Source organism: Podarcis bocagei (assembly GCF_964188305.1).
Source record: "Podarcis bocagei genome assembly, chromosome: 10".
NCBI lineage: Eukaryota > Metazoa > Chordata > Lepidosauria > Squamata > Lacertidae > Podarcis > Podarcis bocagei.
In genome coordinates, this window is record NC_138135.1 from 23,462,555 (window position 1) to 23,485,805 (window position 23,251).

The 23,251-nt window shown below is 44.3% G+C and overlaps 1 protein-coding gene across 2 annotated transcripts in view; it reads right to left on the reverse strand.

The window, feature by feature from the left end:
* The window catches only part of SLC13A4 (solute carrier family 13 member 4), a gene marked incomplete at its 3' end in the record, with an annotated part of 43,075 nt that extends 20,369 nt beyond the window's left edge, over nt 1–22,706 (reverse strand). Inside the window, exons 1-7 of one of the 2 annotated variants that reach the window (XM_081212050.1) lie at nt 21,955–22,677; nt 10,202–10,330; nt 8,068–8,204; nt 6,553–6,734; nt 5,695–5,749; nt 3,897–3,936; nt 1,749–1,826 (exon numbers count right to left, since the gene is read on the reverse strand). In XM_081212050.1, the coding sequence (XP_081068176.1) occupies nt 1,749–1,826; nt 3,897–3,936; nt 5,695–5,749; nt 6,553–6,734; nt 8,068–8,204; nt 10,202–10,330; nt 21,955–22,053 (720 nt within the window). In that variant the 5' untranslated portion in view covers nt 22,054–22,677. The other variant, XM_081212051.1, reaches the window with a different exon arrangement.
* Between the last annotated feature and the right edge of the window lie 545 nt (nt 22,707–23,251).

Genomic DNA, 23,251 nt, shown 5'->3' on the forward strand with positions numbered 1-23,251 from the left:
TTCACACTGAAATGGGAATGGCTATGAGTATTGGTGAAAGGGTTTAACTGGAAGTTTCCACTGAAGCTAAGTTAAGAGCAGAAAGGGCTCTCTGAGCTTCATTGATGGGTTGATAAATATGCTTTCTGCGTGCCAGGATGCCTGTGTTCTGCAGACAGCTTATTTTCTATAAGAACTAGAAAGATTCAGAACAGGTGTCTTCTCCAGTTCCCTGAAAACTGCTTCGTCAGTGGCAGAAATAAAGGCTCAACAGTAATCAGGCTGCTGAGCCACATGCAGCCTTGCGGGAAAGATTCAGTTCAGACGGGTTTTGTTAGGAGCTCATAATCCTCAAATCACGTGAGAAGTCCAGGGCAATAGTTGGCAGACTTTCCACCTCAAATTAATCATGTCTGGAATGGTCTAGGGCAAATTGCTCTCTCATTCTCTCAATCTAACATTCATCTCTCAAATGGGACGCGAGCCAAGCCTAGCGCCACATGAGCCTCAACACTTCAGCAGGGGCTGGCATTGAAATGGGTCTCCTTTAAAATATTTTAGTCTGATCAACACTGGGTGACCAAGTCTTTCAGCTGCCATTTTAGTTCTCTGCAACGCTTAAGAGTGACACTATAGTATATGAGAGAAAAATCATCTGGTGTTGATGACTAATTAGGAACAGTGTTGCGGCCACGACATAAGTCAAAGAAGGGTGGGGTTATCAACACAGGAGAACCCTGCAACAGGGCACTTTGTCAAGTCAGGATCCAGCCCTACACACTGAGGGAAATATCACTTCATGATAGACTGTTTAATATCAAAAAATAGGAGGCGTATTATGCATATGAAAAGTAGTGGCATATCTCACCACTTTCCTGGTGGGATCAGAGCAGAAATGAATGAAACTTTGGACAAGGGGCTTAGTGCTTGCCAGGGTCAAAGGGAGTCAGCAGACACCAAGAGCCCTTCCAATATCATCACCCAGGGGGGTGTCCTGCTTGAGGATACTGTCAGATGCTGGGTGTGATGTTTTTGACGTATTTCCATTCCCCTTTGGTTTTAATGTATTTATGTGGGGGGTTGTTGTCTGTTTGCTTGTTTAGAAGTCACTTTGGGTTGCCTTGGGCACCACTTTAAAAAATAATAATAGGGTTGGAAGAAGCAAGTTGCCCTCACTGGTTTCATCACCCTGCTTCGTACCCTGCAGGATCACCCCGAGGTACAGAGGTCCAAGGGACGGAAAAGAGCTGGAGAACAGAGCTGGAAGCACAGTGCTTCTCTGGCAGCATCTCAAACATTCCCGAGTCTTATGCATGAGGAGGAAGCAGGGCTCTAAAGGCACATGTTCTGGGTCAGGACTCTGAAGATCATAGCTGTCAACGTTTCCCTTTTTTAAAGGGAAATTCACTTATTCTGAATAGGATTCCTCGCAAGAAAAGGGAAAAGTTGACAGCTATGCTGAAGATAGGTTAGGTAAGGTAGGGCCACAATACAGATTAAGCTGCCCAAGGGCAGCCGAAGCATCGCTGAAACAACATCTGTCTTTCTGTGCTCCCTGGGGCTCTGCACTGGACAGCTCCCATGCTAAGCTGAATGTTCTTATCCTGGACCCCTGGGGACAGCTTTTGAACTGCATAGCTGCAGTGGCAGGAACAGAGCCACAAACACAAACAGTCCATGTCATCAAATGTTCTGCTTTTTCCAAGCAATGGTGATAAATAAACCTGGGGTTATTCATTGTATCTCTCAATAGCGGAGAATGTTCTTACCTGAGGCAGATGCTGCCCGTTGGTTTTGGAGCTCACAGTTCCAATTGTGTTGGCAATCATGTGTACGCCGCTCATGTTCTATATATAGGAATAGAAATCCCCCTTCATTAGAAAACAACTCTTTCAGTGCCATTCCAGGACCCCAGTTGGATGGAAGCCAGTTTGAAATTCCTGTGTGGATATTTCATGTTATCGGAAATATTCTGTGCAATTCACTGGCAGAGGAATGGGGGGGGAGCGCACCGCCCCCGCACCATCAGGGAGGGGGGGTACCATTGCGGCTGCCCCCCTGGACACGTGCTGTGCATCCCCCACTGCGCCGGGGGCCATGCCCCCGGGACGCATGCCACGCCCCCCAGGACGCACACCAGCCACACACCAGCCTGCTCTCTGCCCCCGGTGCCAGAGCATGCAGCTTCGCCACTGGTGCAATTACAGAAACACTATCAAAGCTGCTGCCTGATCCAGTAAAAAATAAGTTTTGATGTAGAGCAGGTCTTTTCAAGTCAAGAGAACACTTACCAAACAATTAGGGCCAAATAAAATGTTATTCTTAATGCACACCATGCAGCCACATTGACCAGGAAGTCAGTGGGTGAATCAAAATGCATAAGAGGAGGAAGGATTGTGTGAGTGCAATAATTTTATGTAATGCATGGGTTGGCAAGACATCCCATGCTTCTGAAGGGGGCATTTTTTTCTCAGGTGTGGACAGGGCATGAGACAGCCAGCATCAGAACATCCTTTCTCCACTTTTGCCCGAAATAGAAAAGGTACAAAGAAACTGGCTGCTCTTCAAAAATTACTTCCTTTCCCATGCTTCAGGAGATATGTTTGCATTTTGTGTTTAAATTATAACCTAAGCAGGCATCTCTACTTTTAAGCACCAAGGGATCTAGAAGTGGAGTGCTAATGGGGACAGGATTAAGCCACCTTCAAATGTTTGCTAATACAATTCTTTTGAAAATCGGCTTTTGCCAGCCCCCTCACAGAACCACTGCTTATACCTAATGTTAAGTATTGTAATTATCAGGTAGTCACTTGATCATCTGAAACCTTAAACACCTGGTGACTCACAACAAGAGAGGTTCCCCTGCCCGCCCCCATCTCCAAAGAGCAATCACTGCCTATGAGAAAAAAATGCTTCCGTTTGTGGATGGTTTGGTTAGTGGATTAAAAGGATTGTTAACACATTCCCTGTACATTAGGATCAGAGGCTTCAGGAGGAATCAGATTCTGTTCCCTGACCCTGTTCACTGGTAAATCAATCTACCCACACATTAATGCACACTACTTGACCCAAAGGACGGGGGCATATGAAAGGTGTTACTCCAAGTGAATGCAATGTTAGCCGGCCCAATAAAAACATTGTATAACTGGCTTTCTCTCTCAAGCTTTATGGTACCTGAAGGCTTGCTAATGTGAGCATTTACATAACCTCAAACATGATAAATGAGGGTAATTCGTATATTCATCTGTTAAGTCATTAAGCACTAAGATCAAGTTTTGTATGTGAACATGGGAATTGGAAACCACCAACACATTCTATCTCCACAATGGTAGTAACACCCCATTAATCAGTTGATGCCCTCCAGCCTAAAGTAAAACTGTAGCACAACTTGGGGAAGATATCAAGGCACCTAAGAAATTGTGTTAGACCAAGTCAGGTCACTGATCCTTACGGGAGGCCAGGTATGTCAGTTTTCTTCTCAAATCAAGTCATTTCTCCCTAAAAGGCAAACAAATATCTTCTTCACCATCCCTCTCGACCAATCTTGCTTGGTATTTTTCTCTCCATACTGATTGGCAGTGACTTTTCAGGGCTTTGGGCAGGGGTCTTTTGCAGCCCTGCCTGGAGACGATGGCGACTGCACCTGGGAGCTTTTGAATGCCAAGCAAGTGGGTTCTACCACTGACCTCTGGTCTCCCCCTGATTCACACTACAGGCCTGTGCTGTGCATGCAGCCACATCAGACTGCAGACTGCAGAACAGAAGTGTAAGCAGAACAGAAGTGCAGCATTCCTCTAAGCATAGAATGTTGTGCTCCTCCAGACACATTAAAGGGAAGAAAACCATGCAATCCTGTGTTGCTTTCTGTAGAATCAACTTGTTATTTTACAGAGTGGATTCAGCCAACAAAAATATACCTTCGAATGCATCAGAGAGCTGAGGTCAGCAGTTGTAGCACTGCAAAAAAAAAGAGGATAATTAATGTTGATTTGCCGCTGTACAATTGCATACCATGCAAATGAAATATGACATTCTAGATGGGGTCATCCAATTCTATGCTTACAACTACCCAGTAAAGAAGGCTAGGCTGACAATAATTGGCCCAAAGGTTTCTCTTCCTGGCAGAGTAGAAACTTGGTTCAAGCCAGATCACCACTGTGGTTCACCCAAGTGGTGTCCAGTTTTGAGAAGGTACAATGCTGGAATGGGAAACCAGTTGCTTCATGTGGAGTGGGGCTTCCAATGTTGCTGGACATGGCAGGAAGGAGTTGCCCTGCACCAGTTTCCCCACCACTGAGACGAACATCATAATAAACCCTTATACCATAGTTCCCAGGGTTCTTTGAAGAAGACCATAGCTTTATATGAACTTCCCTAGATTGGTAGGTTAGAGATATGTCCATGGCACCACCTCTTTATTTTACAGGAAAGTCACAGGTTGAAATACGAGAGATGCCATAGCTTTGCTTCTGTTTGCCTAGCTCTGGTTCTTAGCCTGCTGCACAGAACCAGTATGGTGAGTGAGGAGCTTGCCTGGGCAAGAGAAAGGGAGAAAGGAGGACCGGTTTCATTTCTTCATTCTTCTCCTGGGCTTTCGGTGTTCCGTACGCTGATTGGTAAGTCATCTTTAAAGAGAATGGGAGAGTGGGCTTTTGGAATCAAGATAAGGCCCATGGGAAGGGGAACCAGTGAGCTAGTACTTAGCTTCTGTGCATCTCTCAGGATTCCAACCTCCCATCTTTGGCAATCACCTGTGAGATGTTTTAGTCCAACTGACAATTGTCCCTGTGCTTAGAGAAGCTTAACTGCAAACTGCTTCATTCTATAAGCGAACTGAGCCCTCCAAGTCATCCCACCAGCCCAGCCAATTGGTGTTTGCCACCACAAACACATAATGTATATACTGACTGTAGGCATTCATATGTATGTATGCATTCACCACCCTGGGACCTTCTGGCAATGGGCAGACTACAAAAGCTCTAAAATAAGCAAATGATGTGAAAGAAAAGCAAATTACTTGGCTGCATCCACACTATACCTTTAAAGCACATTGGAAACACATTTCCCTCCCTCAAAGATGTCTGAGGTTTGTTAAGGGTTGCTGGGAATTGTAACTTTGTGAGGGGTGAATTACAGGGCCCAGAATGATTGTTTGGGGTGTGTGCTTTGAATGTGCTTTAAAAGTATAGTGTGTACACAGCCTTAATTTCCACTTGAAATAATAATAATAATAATAATAATAATAATAATAATAATAATAATTTTTGCTGTTGATTAAATGTCTATATCACCCTTCATCCAAGCATCACAGGGTGGTGTACAATACAATAATAAAATAAAATAAAATAAAATACATAAGGTAGTAACATACAAAAATGATACCCCACTCCCCAGTCTGAAATGCCATAGATTGTTTAATTAGCCAAAGGTGGGGGAAAGGGGAATGTTTTCACCTGGTGCCTAAATATATGTAACAAATGAAATGCCACTCTGCACACAAAATTCCAGCTACCACCACCACTACCATGAACCATTCCTAAGTGTGTCTGCTTCATGTTATACATCCCATTATATATTCCCTTAACATCTAAAAACCCTTAAATAAAATAAAATCTTTGTGATCATGCCATTTGCTGGTCCTGCTTTTATATTTTATCTCATTGTGACCTGAAAGGGTTCAAATGTCCATTAGAGCTGGACGGGCTTCATTCTTACTCCTCGTTGATGAAAAAGAGCTCCAGGGACGTTTGCCCACGCTTTTCGCCGAGACCTGTAGCAGGAGAAAAAGGGGTGGAGTACGCTAGGATTGGACTTAGTCTTCTACCCTTCCCTCCCTGCTTAAAAATGCATTTAAATAAGATAAATATAATTATGAGTTACTAAAAAAAATCAAATCAAATCAAATCAAATGAACAAGAGAGTGTTAAATTATTTCAAAGATTGCTTATCCTTATATAGACCTGTTCGTTCATTTAGTTCATCTAGGGAAATTATACTCATGGCACTACACCCTACAGTATATCATAGAGTGGTGACCCCAAAATGAGCATTTCCTGCTGTTGCCCCTGCACTGTGAAATGTCCTTCCCTCTGCCATATGTGGAACAGCGCCAGACATCTTATAAAGACTTGACTTTTTGCCTGGGCTTTCCCAATTTGGATCCAGTTTTACAAGTCTCGAGTCCTCTGAATTTCTGTTCTGTTTGCTTTTGTGTGGGTGTTTTTATACTGCCATTTCATTAGTTTTGCGCAGTAACACAGGAAGCTGCCTTATACCGAGTCGGACCATTGGTCCACCTAGCTGAGTATCGCCCACATTGATTGGCAGAGGCTGTCCAGGGCTTCAGTCTAGGTTGTCCCTCAGCCCTACCTGGAGAGTCAGAGGGCTGAGCTTCTTGCATGGAAAACAGATGTGATGGCCCTCCCTTTGGTTGCATTATTGTTTCTGTTATAATAATATATTGCTTGTTTTTTAGACCGGCCGCACACTGACTGCTTAGAGATTTTTGGAACGTGAAGCGGATTGTAAATGCTTATAAATAAATGAACAGAAGTGGGTGTCACCATCATGTACCTATAGTCTCCCGTTCTTCCAGGATGGTGTTGCCAGTGGTACCATTCATCTCGCGGTCATCTTCGGCATTCACTAACTCCTGCAGCACTGCTTCTACAATGGGCATCACCATGGCTGTGGTGGATGTGTTGGAAAGCCACATGGACAAGACAGTTGTGCAGCACATGAAGCAAAGGAGCAGCCTAGAGAATGGGAAAGGAAAGCCCTTTGGGGAAAACTGCAGATTCACGAAGGAAAGCCTAGTTTAGATGCATGTGGCTTAGAAGGAAATGGGGGTGGGTGGGGATTTCCGGAAGCTCTGAGTGAATTCATGCACTTTTGAATTTTTGTTCTACCCGGACACTGAGGTCCAGCACCGAGGGCCTTCTGGAAGTTCCCTCACTGTGAGAAGCCAAGTTACAGGGAACCAGTCAGAGGGCCTTCTCGGTAGTGGCACCCACCCTGTGGAACGCCCTCCCACCAGATGTCAAAGAGAAAAATAACTACCAAACTTTTAGAAGACATCTGAAGGCAGCCCTGTTTAGGGAAGCTTTTAATGTTTAATAGGTTATTGTATTATAGTGTTTTGTTGGAAGCCGCCCAGAGTGGCTGGGGAAACCCAGCCAGATGGGCGGGGTAGAAATAATAAATTATTATATTATTATATTATTATTGAACTTGCCCTGCACAACTTAAAGAGGTGTCAAAGAGGAAAGAGGCCAGGGTGGGTAGCCCTGTCCAAGTTAAGGGTTGCCCTCCCTTGTGGGTTGTCCTTCAAGGGACAAACCCAAGGGTGGGAGGGGCCAGAGATAAAAGTGGTTGCAGCAACAGCTGTGGCTCTTTCTTTTGCACAGTAGGCTACACTTGAGCCATGCAAAAGTCGGAGGTCCGACACACACATCACACAAATACACGTCTCTCCATTCAGGGAAACAAGGGACATTATCACACAGTTCAAGGGGAGCGTGGCCTGGAAAGAGTCCTGAGGGCCAGAAAGGGGAGTCTGGAGGACTACATATGACCTATGGGCTAGAAACATCATCATCATCATTACCCTCCCTAACTGGCTGGGTTGCCCCAGTCACCCTGATCTAAATGAACTAAGAGCAGAAATTAAACCAGAATCAACAAAGCAATAAGATGAAGGACCAAAGAGAGAAGAAGTTGGCAGGAAGAGGAAGGGAAGGATATTTTCATCCTATTGAAGCAGACGCCACACTTGTCCTAGTGATGTATCTGGAAACCTAGTGACTTATTTATTAAGTGTGCGCCTTGCATTCTGTCAGCTCACTGGGCTCCTGAAGCAGTGCTCTCGCTGGCTAATAAGCACCACTTGACACTTTAATGACAGCGCTGTGTCTTTCTTTTCAACTCCTCTCCCTCCCTCTCCCTCTTTCTGTCATGGGTCAGGAGTCGGCTTCACCTGCTGAGCAGCAGCCTGAAGGAGCAGAAGGCGAAGTGACTCCACCTGCTGCTGGAGGGCCCATGACACTCTTCCTCTCTCCCTCCATGCTGTGAAAAAGCAGGTTCACTCACATGCCTGGTTTCGCTCCGGCCATCATCACCATGCGCAAGGCGATCCGTTTGTGCAGATTCCATTTCTCAACAGAGGCTGCCACACAAATTACACCCATGAGGAGCAAGGTGGTGTTCTTGATGTATTCAGCAGCCACCTGCAGAAAAGACGAGGTGAGGGTTGATAAACCTCTAGGGAGAGCTGACTGCTGGCAGAGAAACATCCTAGGAGCAGGTGTAGAAACAGCTAGAAAAAGCTTTTCCCTTCCCCTGCCTAGACTTTCATTCATTTTTATTTCCCCCCTGTCCCCTATGTCCCCTGTTCAGTCTGATTCATAAACCACAGCAGAATTCGACTTCTGTCTAGAGCTGGAGAAATCTGCTGGTTTGGGTATCTTTCAATTTCTCATTCTTCCAGTCTCTCCACGTTTCTGCAACAATTTCTGATTTATTTATTTTTAAAGAAATCCTCAAGAAACAGGCCCCAAAGTGACCTTTAGAGTCTTAATAAGCTTCCAACCCCCAATATCTAAAATGCTGCCTTTCTCCATATAAACCTGCCCAAACCCTGAAATAATCAACTGAAGCCCTTCTCTGTGAGTCACCTCAAAGGGCCGTTGAAGAGAACAGGCCTTTTCTTTGGTAGCTCCCTATTTATGGAATTCTCTCTTCGGGAAGGTCTACCCAGTGCCAACTTTGTCATCATTTCGGGGCCAGCAAATATTTTTTTAATATGCATTTTCATCAATGTATTACATTCTTGGAAACTGCTTTAGGACTTATGGAAAGTCATCTGTGAATCCAATCAGCAAATCTGCAGAGCCACCCACGCCTCAGGGACTCCCAGGCCATTGCTGGCAACGTGTGAACTGGCTACCAAATAAGCATGCTTACAATGGGTTGGCAGCTTCCCCCCCAAAAAAAACTAAGGCTGCATACACACCACATATGTAAAGTACATTGCACCCCCCTGCAAGAATCCTGGGACCTATCGTTTACCCCTCTCAGAGTTCCAATTCCCAGCATCCTTGTCAAACTACAGTTCCCAAGATTCTGTGGGGAAGCCATGTACTTTAAATGTGCTCTGAAGGAATGCAGCCTCAGTAGCATCAGCACACGGCAGTTCTGGAAAATCAGAGCCAAGTCACTATGGTAAACTGGAAAGCATGACGAAGGTTTTCTCCCCATTCAAGCTGGAGAAACCTGCTGCCTATTGCACAGAGCCGTGTGCTTATAAGAACATTAGTCTTTGTATCTGCCACGCTGCAAAGAGGTATGAAAGGGATAAAGTGGAATAATAAAGGCTTTTGTGCTTCTGGTTGACATGGATTCTTTTCTTTCCATTCAAGATTACGCTTATTAAAACAATGGTTGCATGTGCTAACCAGGGGTTGGGGTGGAGAGAAAGTTTATGATGCAGACACAAGCCAAGAAGAGTGAGAAAAGAACATGAAAGTGTCTGTGAGGAACCTTTTTAACTAAGGTGCTCTATTTTCATGTTGCATTTGCACATATTTTTTAAAAGAAACTCTACTCTGAGAACTTGTTGTTAATGGGAAGCATAAAAACAATGTAAATAATGAATGAAGTGTTCTTTGCTCTGTCCAAAAATACAGATTAGTCAAGGAGCATGAATTTTGCAGTGCACATCCCTTAGTCGTAAAAGCAGGTGTTATGTGTTGAAAAGAGAAATGTGCATGCCTGCTGCTCTCCAGTACTAGGGAGAAAGTAATACAGTTGGCCCCAACCTTCAAATACAAAGTCACGGAATGATCCGACATAATAGAATCACAGCATTAAAGAGATCAATTAACCCAGCTCCCGTGCTCAGTGCAAGATCTGCAATGCAGACTACAGCCTCAGTATTCCTACCCCCTGGCCAATGTTTAAATACCTGCAGCAGACAGCTCTCTCTCTTCCTCCTGAGGCAATCTGTTGCCCTGCCAGATAACTCAGACCATTAGGGGGTTGCTCCCAATGTTTAGCCAAAATCTGATTCCTTGCCATTTCTGCCCACTGGTTCTATCCCTGCCCAACAGAGAGCACAGCTTCTCCATCTTCCTTATGTCCGCCCTGCAATTATCTGAAGGGCCGGCATGCACAGGTGACTCAGGCCCCAGTAGCACGGATAAGAAAAGGACACGTAAAGTCTGACCTCGCTGGATTTCATGACTCCAAACAGTGGATAGAGGAAAGCAGGAACAAGGGCTGCTGCCCCAAGTGGCACTGCCTCCGAAACCCAGTACACTGCCGTCACGATCAGCACATAGCCACATGAGGCTTCCTGAAAGAAAGAAAGGGAGGAGAAAGTCAATTGAGCTGTAGTGAAGCAATGGCATTCTCTCTCACAAGGTACAGTGATGGCTTAGGCAACTTCATGGAGGAAAAGGCTATCAGTGTAACCTGATTGGTTGATTTCCAATATTTATAGAATGCTTTTTGCTATCAGTGGTACCTTGGTTCTCAAATTTAATCCATTTTGGGAGTCCGTTCGACTCCTGAAATGGTTTGAAAACCAAGGTGCAGTTTCTGTTTGGCTGCAGGAGCTTCTTGCACTCAATCAGAAGCTGTGGAAGCTGCTTCGGAGATTTGGTTTCCGAAAAGCCTTTGCAAACTGGAACACCCACATCCAGGTTTGTGGCGTTCGGGAGCCAATTTGTTCGGGAGCCAAGCTGTTCGACTACCAAGGCACCACTGTAGATGGTTGCAAGTTGGTTTACACAACAATCAATAGAATAATCCACCAATTCAAATTATACAGTGTTTAAAAGAAACAGAAACTGCAGGTCCAAATGCAAGGACAATAAATAGACATTGCACAACCAACTGAGAGCATCCTCTAATTTATTGCTACAAGGCATTCCTATCTACTTACTCGGCATGTTTAGGGGAGTTACTTACCAGGCAAATTATTCAGGGCTGATGGTGCTGTGGATGGAAGAGGGACTGAAGATCTGTTGCAGGCAAATTGCTCAGGGGGTTTATTGTTTATTTATTTAGGTCAGTGGTGGCCAAACCTGGCCCTCTAGCTGTTTTGGGACTACAATTCCCATCATCCCTGACCACTGGTCCTGTTAGCTAGGGATTATAGGAGTTCTAGTCCCAAAACAGTTGGAGGGCAAGTTTGGCCATCACTGATTAGGTGATTTTAATCCTGCCCCTCATCACTCAGACTTCAGGGTGGGTTACAGCAGTGTCAAACCCAATAAACTTGAACATCGCCATCTATTCAGTATATAACTCAAGTAGCTCTTGGGCTTGGAACTGCCCACTCAGAAGACCAGGTGGAAGAAAACAGTCTTCATTTGGTTGCCAAAAAGAATATACAGTGGTGCCCCGCAAGACGAATGCCTCGCAAGACGGAAAACTCGCTAGATGAAAGAGTTTTCCGTTTTGGAGGTGCTTCGCAAAACCAATTTCCTATGGGCTTGCTTCGCAAGACGACAATGTCTTGCGAGTTCCTGCTGGTTTTTTCCCCTTTCCCCCCTTTTTCTAAGCCGCTTATCAGCTGATCCGATCAGCAGATAAGCCGCTAAAAGCAGCTAAAAGCCGCTAATAGCGCTAATCCGCTAATCTGTCAATGGGCTTGCTTCGCAAGACGAAAAAACCGCTAGACGAAGAGAATCACAGAACGGATTCTTTTCGTCTTGCGAGGCACCACTGTACAACCTAAGTGCAGTGGGGAGAGTATTTGATAACTGGCTGCTATTGCTGAGAAGACCCTCCATTGAGTTACAGTTCCTTCTATGCCAGCATTGTTGAAAGAACGTCCCAAACCAACTTTAAAGCCCTGGCAGGATTATATAGGGAGAGATGCTCCTTCAGTCTACATTGATGCAAGTGTAGAAAGGAGAGATTCTGGTGTGCAATCCACTTGCTAAGGGGAGCCCATCTCTCCCAACATCACCACCACCTTTATCCTGGTCCAGACAGAAGAAACTGGCTTCATCGCTTGTGTAGATGAAAAACCAGGCCAGGCTGCTCTAGTGGCTGCAGCTTTAGACATGCACACAGCCACTCTTGGAAAGGTACTATAATCTTCCATCCTTAACTTTGTTTTGGTACTTAGCCATTATGTAACTCTGATTCAAATGGTTAAGCTCTCCAGCACAGGGTCCATTATTATTCCTTCGTTAGGGGATCTGACTGTATTAAAGAACAGAGGCCATTTCTCAAGTGTCTGTAGAAGCAGAAGCAATCAGAATTGGCAGCTGCTGTGACCCAAAGCTCTGATATGCATGCATGAAATAAAAGCGTGTGAAAATCATGGGTTGCCCCATTTCACCCAGTGTAAGAGAATGCAGTCAATGGGCCAAACACAATGGATGTTTAATAAACTGGCAGGAATGCCTTCTACTGATTCAGGTTATTTGTCCATCTAGTCCACTATTGTTTGCTCTGACTGGCAGCTTCCCACCAGCTTGAAGCTGATCATTTGTGGACATCGTAAATAAATTGCTGTTTATTCTGTGTATTTGATGTTTTTGTTGGTTTTAGGTATGCTTTCCTCTGCCAGTTTTTGGTAATTTTCTAGTGTTTTTGCTTTATATTTTGCAACTGTTGGCCACCTTGAGCACAGATTGATGGAAATAATAATAATAATAATAATAATAATAATAATAATAATACTCTGCCCATTTGGCTGGGTTTCCCCATTCACTCTGGGGAGCTTATAGCATATATAAAAACATAGGAAGGATGGAAAATGAACAAATGAATAGGACTGCACTCAAAATAAGGCTAAGGAGATCATTCCATTACTCGGAGTCCAAAAATATTTGGAGGGCACCAATTTGGGGAAGACTTATTTAAACAATTGCCATTTCACTCCAGAGCACCTGACTCTATCCTTACGGAATGCTAACCAGGTTAAGGATGTGCAGAGCATCCCTAAGATATGTCACTAGTGTCACTGAAATCCTTTCCCCACTTTGTCTCAATAATCCTCAGAAGTTTCACTACCAAGCAGGAAATTCCAAATTTGCCCTGGGCTTCAGGGCAAAACTTAGGTGGAATCTACACACATATAAAAAAACACGCTGTGTCAATGCTTTCTTTTTTTTTAAAAAAACAACCCACCGTTTTGAATAATATATTGTATTTGCCATAGCTAACCATCGCCACCTAGTGTCACATTTCTATATTGCACTTTGCAACACACTTAAAACGTTTGATTTGCAGCTGTATATCTGAGTCCTTAGTGACCATCAAGGATCTACAGGATTCTTTCCTACTGCCCTCAAGACATTTTGCTGTTTAAGTGTCTTTGTTTCCCTTAGATTTTTCATCTGAACAGGAACCTTCAAGTCAGCGATGGGCAAGCAGTGCCCTGCCAGTATGGTCAATAGTCGGAAATGATGGAAGTCGTAGCTCAGCAGTATCTGAGAAGAGTGTGCTGGCCCATCTAGTCCAGCATTCTGCTCTCACAGTGGCTAAACTGTTGCCCTTTGCCCTCCTGTGATTTCCAGCAACTGGTATTCAGAGGCATTTCTGCCTCCAAGCATGGAGACAGGGCATAGCCACCATGACTAGTAGCCACCGTTATTCTTTATCCTCCATGAATTTGTCTAATCCTCTTTTAAAGCTATCCATGTTTCCCATTTAAGTGAAATTCAGTGGGAACTCCTGCTACATGTCCACAACTGATCGTGATGATACGCCATCAATGTACATCTGATGAAGATTATCCCCAAAACACACAGCAGGGAATATAAATTATTTGCTGCAGACATTTCTTCCTCTGATCTTTTGAACTCACTGCTAGCATTGATGACTTGGTTATGTGGCAGGATATTTACACTGGCTGCGATTCAGGAAAGCACATGGCTTAGAGCTGTGCACGCCGCAGAATATTCTGCTTGTTTTCCAAACAGCAACCTCTGACTCTACTGCAAAGAATTGAAATTGGAGAGGAGCTCCAGAGCAATTTGTCATATGGAGTTGAGCGATAGGATGGAGGTTTGCTGTTTGAAGAGCGAAAAAGGAAAACAAAAGAGGAACACAAAAATCTGGCCGAAGGAGCGCAAGCTGACCTTAAGGCAAGCGGAAAGATATTTTGAATGTAAACAGCTTTATTCAAAAATATTCACAAGCCACCTTTGCACTGTGCAAACCACACTAAATCAAAGCATGAAGACCAACAATGAATCAGAAGCAGGGAGGCGTCTGGACCGCTAGATGACAAGGGAGTGAAGGGTGTGCTAAAATAGGGCAGGGAGACTGCAGAGGAGCTGAATGAATTCTCTGCAGTTATAGTGCAGATTCTAGGAGGTGGGTGTGCATCAATTCTGTGTGTCCCTCAAATAATGAGGCAAATCTGGGTGCTTCTGGGCAAACTCTCACATTGCTCAGTTACAGTGGCGTAGCGTGGGGGGTGCAGGGGGGGCCGGCCGCACCGGGCGCAACATCTGGGGGTTAGGGTTAGGGGGCGCAAATCCACGGGTTAGGGGGTGCAAATCCATGGGTTAGGGGGCGCAAATTACTTGCCTTGCCCCGGGTGCTGACAATCCACGCTACGCCACTGCTCAGTTAGGTGGTACTGTTAGCTAGGACCATTTTGGAGGATCAGAGATTCCCCAACGACAAATTAAATTCATCAGTTGCTTTTTCGCCAAAATTGACTTACAATATATAAGCGGCGCCTATATATAAGTGGCGCCTTCCCTGTGGAACACCCTTCCACCAGATGTCAAAGAGAACAACAACTACCAGGCTTTTAGAAGACACCTGAAGGCAGCCCTGTTTCGGGAAGCTTTTAATGTTTGATGGTATTATAGTATTTTAATATTCTTTTGGAAGCCGCCCAGAGTGGCTGGGGAAGCCCAGCCAGATGGGTGGGGTATAAATAATAAATAATAATAATAATAATAATAATAATAATAATAATAATAATAATTATTATTATTATTATTATTAACAAATATGTACATTGAAACTGGCATAAAAGAAAAAAAAGATAAAAGACAACCCTTCTGTTAAAAGGCAGGATTAAAACATCCCACCCCCACAGGCCACAGACAATTAAGAGCCAAAGGCCTGGCAATAAAGAAACGTTTTCATGCATGGCCTTCAAGCTATGTAATGATGGTGCCAGGCGAGTCTCCACAAGCAGGAAGCTACCACTGAGAAGGCCTTTTGTCATGTTGCCACCCTCCTGACCTTCCAAGGCAGGGCACACATATGATGATTGTAAGGTCTCGGTTGGTTCACGTGGGGAGAGGTGATCCTTGAAGTCTTGAATGTTGCCTCATCTCATCCCCTCACCTCCTTCTTTTCTGGGAAATGAAACTAAACTGAGTGGGGAAACGCCTAGAACTTGAGTGCAGAGGGGTGCAAAGGTGAAGGATCCATTCTCCTGCCACGCTGTTGTGGAAGCACCCCCCTGCCCCCCCACCCCAAAGAGGGAGGATAAGGTTGGATGTGACAGAGAATGGATCATGGGGCTCATTAAATGGCAACAGATAATCAGGGGAGGGGAAAGACTCATTCAGCCAATGTTAATTCAGGAAAGACTTGGCAGACATGGATTTTTAGAAGAGATTTAAATGAGGCTTAATGTATGCATGTTTCATATGTAAACAATGGATATTCTACTAGCAAAGCAGCTTATGAATGTCAAAAATGAAACAATAAACCAAAGCAAGTATCAAAGTGGCTGAACATAAGAAAACCCCTACTATCCTACTATCCAGCATAAAGTAGGGCTGCCATAGGTCCGGGATTTCAAAGGTGAAATTGATGTCTGGGTGTGTGTGTGTGTGCTCTGAAAGGTGGTGCTTTGTCCTGGATTTTAGGCAAGTCAATTGAAAAAAATCTTGCTTTTTTGGTTATATATATAAAAAAAGCTCAACAATTTTGGAGTGTCCTGGGGTTGAAATTAATATGGCAACCCTAGCATAAAGATTCAAAACTTTTTCTATTGGTCACCACATGTCTAGTGATAGTATCAGTGGAAATCCCAGGTGGAGCTACTTCTTGAGATGTGATTCAATAATATTTGGGATCTGGCTAGTTCAGAATGACTAACTGGGCTTAGAAGAATCGCGAATGGAAGAGACCTTGTCTTCCTTCCTTGTTTTCATAGGTAGGGGAAGAAGAAGAAGAAGAAGAGAAGAGTTTGGATTTGATATCCCGCCTTTCACTCCCTTTAAGGAGTCTCAAAGCGGCTAACATTCTCCTTTCCCTTCCTCCCCCACAACAAACACTCTGTGAGGTGAGTGGGGCTGAGAGACTTCAAAGAAGTATGACTGGCCCAAGGTCACCCAGCAGCTGCATGTGGAGGAGCGGAGACTCAAACCCGGTTCCCCAGATTAGGCGACTACCGCTCTTAACCACTATACCACACTGGCTCTCTTCTCATAAGAAGAAAGCAAAGCTCTCCCACCAGCCTCACAAACCTGTCTGTGGAGTACTTATATGGACTGCCAATGTTTCAAGATCATGTAAAATGACATTTGCCTGGCACCTGCTTCATATAATATACACTGGTGGTTTAAAGAGCTACGTTTTCTCAGTTTTTAATCAACACATTGTGGCTGGTTTTTTGAGCAGCTTTAGAACTGCTATGGTTAAAGTTAATAATAATAATAATAATAAAGAAGAACCCTCTTACAGAGAAGGACTGAAGCTCAGTGGTAGAGTGGTGTTGCATGCAGAAGGTCCCTGGTTCTGGCATCTCCAGATTTGGGAAGGACAACTGGGAAGGACTCCTGCCTGAAACCTGGGGAAGCTGCAGTCCATCAACATAGATAATACTAGATGTGCCAGTGGTTTGACTCTGTATAAGGCAGCTTCCTACATTCCTCCAGGATCAGACCAAACCATTGTCCATCTCGTTCCCACAGCGTCCAATCAGGTTCCTCCAGGAAGCTCACAGTCAGGGCACGAGGACAATAAACCACTCGCATTGTCTCTTCACAGCAGCAGCTGTCCACTACCACACTACTTTTGGACCTCAAGATGCCATGCAGACATGATGACTAACAGCCAAGGGCTGACTGGCAAGCCATCAGGAAGAAAAGTGATTCACAACAGCCGTTTTATTAATCTCAGCTAAACCATAATCGGCCTCCGTGGGGCTATTTAATGATCAAGTAACTAGGCTATCGGATAACTGGGCTATTTAATGAAGAAGTGCTTAGAAACCAGCTTGTCGTGAGTAGGCACTCTGCGCTAATTTCTTTCCATTCCACTTGATCCACCGAGAAAGACCGCAGGGTTTTCTTTCTGATTGAGTTACGCAATGTTAAATTATTGTCTGTGCTTCGATTCTTCTTGCAGAACACAAAAGGATCAGTTTGATTAGTCATTCTAAACTGCAGCTTATGATCCTCCAGAGGGAGGGGAGCACTGCAGCTGAGTCTCGCTTCCAAAGATGGTGTTTTGGAAACCAGTGGACACATGGGATACTTGGGTGCTGGTTCGATGCCTTATCATTCGGCATGAGTGAATCTGCCTATTTCATAGAACTGTAGAGTTGGAGGGGACACCTAGTCCAACCCCCTAGAATGTAGGACTCTCAACTAATGAACCCATGGCAGACGTCCATCTGTTCATTTCAGTTTCTCATTTCTCCCAAGTTCAGCTCTCAACATTTCTGCATCATTCTGCATTTTGTTTATTGTTTTTGTTTGTTACTATGTTGTGTATTTTTGTGTTTTTATGTTGTCAACTGCCCTGTGGACTTTGGATGAAATTTAATAAATAATAATGCGGTAAGCAATTTCCCCTCATATACACATTTTTGCAAATCTACATAACCCCTAATATAACAGTAAGCCCTGCAATTTATCTGGGAATTACATTCTGGGGATTGTGCCTAAAGCCAAAATGGCATATCGTCAAAACATATTGGGTTCAATAATTGGTGGGATTGCCAAAGTCATTTTCCCCAGATGCCAGCCTCCTCCCCTTTAATCTTTTTTTTTTGCCAAGCATGTAAAGCACACGAGTTAAAGGCACATAAGTTGTGGGTTTAATGTATATTATATTATTTACCGTATATTGTACCATCCTTTATCCGAAGAGCAAGGGACAGTTCACAACATAAAAATACAAGCTAGGAACACACTGTCCCTGCCCTGCAACTTTCTCAAGTGTGTTTGTTTGGCTGGAATGTGCCCTTGAAGTATTATAATATCTCTCGCATTTCTGGATGGAGATATGAGTGGAGCTTGTAGGAAGCTCTGAGAGAACAAAGCGTGCAAACATCCATCTTGTCTTTTGCTCTGCGCAAGAGAGACATGCATGGAGAAAACTGGAGAAAAACCAGGAATGGTTTAATTGAATTTTTAGGCTTTTACAAAAGAATTAAAGTGAGCAGGGAGTGAGCAAGAGAGGAACCAATACCTATAGTTGAATTGAATCTGATCAAGCACATTTAATAGCATGATGTTTCTGACTTGAGTTACGGTTCCCAATCCTAAAGCCGCCTTTTCCAACCTGGTGCCCTTCCACTCTCGTCGGCACAGCTTCAGACAATTCCATGAATTTGCAAAACCGCAGAGAAGAGGTTTATTACCACTTCTCTGCCATGATAGCCAAAGAGAACTTCCATCTGCAGGGGCACAACAGCCCTGACAGCCAACTGCTGCAGCCAAAGAACAAGGGGAGGTTGAGCATTGAGCACCTCAGCCCAGAAACCTGCACTGGCTGCCAGTCTGCTGCTGGGCCAAGTTCAAAGGTGTTACTGCTGGTATATGAGGCCTGTCACAGTTTACCTGCAAGATTGCTTTACTCCATGCATACCCACTCAAACCCCTTTGGCACTGTTACAGGTTTCACATAATACTCATTCAGCAGTTGGAAGAAATCTCTCTTTTGGTGTGGCTGCGCCTGCACTTTGGAAACTGAGGCAGGCACCTTCCCTGTAATCTTTTCAGCACCCGCTAAAAGCAATTTTGTTTCGGCAAGTCTATCCAGACATGTGGAATGTTGGCATGTGCTTTAAGCTGGTTTTCAGCTTGTGGCTGATTATAACTATTCTTTGATTGTTCCAAACAGCTGTTTTCCCACTGATCTAAAATTGTGATTTTAAGCTGTATGTGGGGCATTGTGAGTGATTTGTGGACATTAGAAGGGAAACGTATAAATGTTTCCATGAAATAAATATATGGAATTACCTGTTCTGTGCCTCTATGGACTAAGGTGCAGATCAGCCCATAGCAATCCACTTGATTTTGCATTTCTCCAAATTTTGTGATGCAGTTCTCAGAGGTTTAAATATAGCAAAATATGCATTTGAGTCAGGGTGGCCCTGTAGGCCTCTGCCTCTGGCCCTCGTAACTCTCCCAAGGCCACCAACCTCCTCTCTCTGGGCCATCCCACTTATTAGCTCTGCTTTGCACCCTGAATGCTTTTGCCAGGATGTAATGTGCCCTTAAGCACTAGTAATGCCCACTGCTTGTTCAGTTGGAGGAGACAGAGGGCTGGGTGAAACTAGCCAAGGTAAAATTTTCCTTGCTTACCCCACCCACTTTTTCCTCTGGCCCCGCCTACCACTCACATGTGGCCCTCAGAATGTTGCCTAGGAGGAAATGTGGCCCTTGAGCTGAAAAGGGTTTGCCACTCCCAATTTCAATAGATAGTTTTAGAGGAAAATACACATTTAATTATGAATATGAAATGCAGATTAATGCAGGAGTGGAACAGAATTGTGGGCAAAAGCATACACAGTGGCGTAGCGTGGGGGGTGCAGGGGGGCCCGGCCGCACCGGGCGCAACATGGGGGGGCGCACTCGTACTTGCAGCTCTCTGCCCCCTGCTAAAATCCATGGGTTAGGGGTCGCAAATTACTTGCCTTGCCCCGGGTGCTGACAACCCACGCTACGCCACTGAGCATACAAAAGTAAAATGGCCTGGAAGCAAACCTGCCCATCCCTTATTTAGTTCTATATTGAGTAACTACCTGCTGGCTAATTTGATTTTTTAAATTCATCATGCCGTCATTCCATCTTCATCATCGCACCAGGTCTGTAAGCTTGTAATAGCTTAACTCTTGTCAGCTCAAGAGAGGCAAAAGGAAAGGAAAAAACCTCATTTATCTTCCTTTGCCTCGCTCTTCGTTTACTTGTTTAATGAGGTTGAAATTTGTTTTAGCTGACTTCGACTTTGCCTAATTTGCCCATTTGTTCATTTGTTCACTCCAACCCTGATAAACAAGGGGACACCATTAATTAAACAAGTTGCAAACAAATTAATCAAAAGGTGCAACTCCACTTCATTAAAACAAACACCGCCAAGTTAGCGACGCTGCCTTCCTAGAGAGCATTTGCGGCAGTGCAAATTCATTTGCGAAAGGAAACTCGTCTCCAAAATTAATGAGGAAATTTCACCTGCCTTTTCCTTCACTTCAAATGATAATGCAACTCAGCTTCATTCTTTGATTAAGATTATCACAGGAGACCAAGGAGAAATGTTTCCCTCTCCTCGTGTATTTTTGCACTCACAGCTGCATATTTAAATCTAGAATCCAAGACTGTAAACAGAACTTAATTGGAAAAAGGCGCATGGCAGCTCAGCCCTGCATGTAATCACAGCATGTTTCTGGGCATGTGCAGAGCACATTTTTTCTCATTATAAGTGAGTATCAGTATTGGATTTGAAATGGTTTTTATATATTTGTTTTAGTTTGTAGATGATAGATAAATAGATAGGCTGGCAGACAATGAAAGCATCGAACAGCACGTCAAGCAAGTTTGCTGAACACTTCTGAGAAGTTACGGATAATGCAACAGATCCAACAACGTGGGACACATTAACACCACATGGCCTCAACCTTGAACAGCCTTTCTCAACCTTGGGTCCCCAAATGTTGTTGGACTACAACTCCCATCATCACTGCTAGCTAGGGATGGTGGGAGTTGTAGTCCAACAACACCTGGGGATCCAAGGCTGAGAAAGGCTGACCTAGAAAATAGTACAAGCATCACTTAGCTTCAGCGACCGAAAACCTCCTGAGCATTCCATCCTCAAAGCTCTATAACATCTTCAAATATCTGAAGGGCTGTCACATGGATAATGGAGCAAGCTTGTTTTCTGCTGCTCCAGAGGACCTGAGCCAATGGATCCAAATTACAAGAAAGAAGATTCTGACTAAACATTAGGAAGAATTTTCTGACTGTAAGAGCTGTTTGACAGTGGAATGGACTGCCTTCTTCATTGGAGGATTTTAAACAAAGCTTGGATGGTCATCTGTCAAGAGTTCTTTGAGCCCCTTCCAACTTTACATTTCTATGAGTCCACCCTGGAAACAGCATCATTTTCATTGGAGTAAAGCTGGAATCCGGAACAATTTGCTATAAGAATTTAATTTATATATTTAAAACTGTTTTTAATTGTTTTATATATGCAACTGTTTTAACTCCTTTTGCATACACAATTGTCTTAGAGATGTTTTTGTTGCATTGTGAAGTTGCTTCGAGAAGTGATTCATCAATGAAATAAATAATCAACGCTGAGTAGCGTCCTATGGAGATCCCATGCAACGGAGGCAAAGGGGCTGCCACCTTATTGTTGCCTTCGAACCCCACATATTCAATAGGGCTTACTTCTGAGTAGAGGATTGAACCGCAACTCTCCCTGCTCCCCCGCATACACCTTCCTGACTGCTTGCCAAGAATGCTTTGCCTAGTTGACCTGCTAACTTTTCTCCTTAAGCACATTAATTTATTTATCACAGTTATAACCCATCTTTCCTACGAGGAGCTCAAGGTGGCGTAAATAGTTCTCCTCTTCCCTATTTTATACTCAACACAACCCTGTGAAGGTAGGTTAGGCTGAGCTTGAGTGACTGGGTTCATCCCATCCCCTCTCAGCCATGGTTCTGGTCCAGCACTCTAACCACTATAGCAGGCTGGCTCCCAATCCAGTTATGGTGAAAATGAGAGGACGGGGAAGCAAAGTACTTACACTGCTGGGATATAAGAGAGGCAAAGGAAGCAACAAGAGTGGAATCAGGATAACCAGCAACAGGTTTCTGGCGCGGAGCAGCTCCTTGACTACTGTCATCCTTCTGTTCCTGGTGTATCTCCTTGATGACCCAATGGGAATCCTCAGGGTCTTCCTCCAGCCCTGGGGAAATGGTTCCCTCCTTCTACAGAAGAGTTATTGGCGGCTCTTGCTTCTTTTCTCCTTTAAGGGGACGTTGTGAAATGCATTGGAGAGTCTCTGCCTTTATGTAGGACTGACTAGTGCCTCCTCATGACCATCACACCATAAGTGTCTGAGGAACATAATGTTCTTTCTTCTGACCACCACCAGGAAAATCACCAGGCGGCCTCCGCGGAGTCCATTTTCTTTTCGCCTCCCATCACGTTTGTTTGCTTGGAGTATGAATCAGGTAGGCAGAAACCCAAACTTTTTTTGAGCCTCGCTTTCTTCTTTTTGCAGGTATACCCACTTTGAGGTGCACATCAACTAAAGAGTTAGCATTCAGTTTATCACAAATTAAAATAGGGAAGAAAATCCACAGCTTAAAAAAAAAGTATTTTCTCTCCCTCTCTCTCCCTTTATGCTTTTTGCATTCTTTCCTGTAACATTTCTCAACTGCTTAAAGATTATCTTTCTGCTCCTTTCCCTCCCTACCCTCAGATCAGCAGTTCTCAGGGAATGCACAGAGAAGCAATTCTTACACAGATTACCTTCATCTTGAGATAAAAACTTGAGAGGAAGTCCCAATCTATTGCAGCTCACCAATGGGAGGGATAGAAAGGAGCCCAGACTCCACCTGCTAAGAGGATGGCATTGGGGGAAACCAATATCCTTCCAAGACAAGTGTTATTCCCTCCCTCCCCCCAACCCCTGGCCCCACCCCCCACCTCAGCTGCTGGGCAGTGTGACTGCTTCAAGGCCAAGGAATGGCTGTGAAAATATAAACTCCCCACTGGCAATGCGGAATGATTCACTTTTTACCTCACGTTGTTCGCCAGTTGCAACTTTAGCCATTAAAACCGATAAAGCAGGCCTGTACAAATAGTGGTGCCCATAATATTAGTCAGGGGCCATATCGTTCTGTAACCTTTGGCTCCTGCCTCAGATTCTCAAGCAGTTCAATCTCTGTGGGAGACGATTATAGTAGAGAAATATTTGATGAAGGGCCACAACTCAGCGGTAGAGCATCTGCTTTCAGACCCTATTTTCCAGGGACATCCCTGATTTAGAGAAGCCATCCCAGTTTCTGATTTGATCCCGGAATGTACCACTAAGG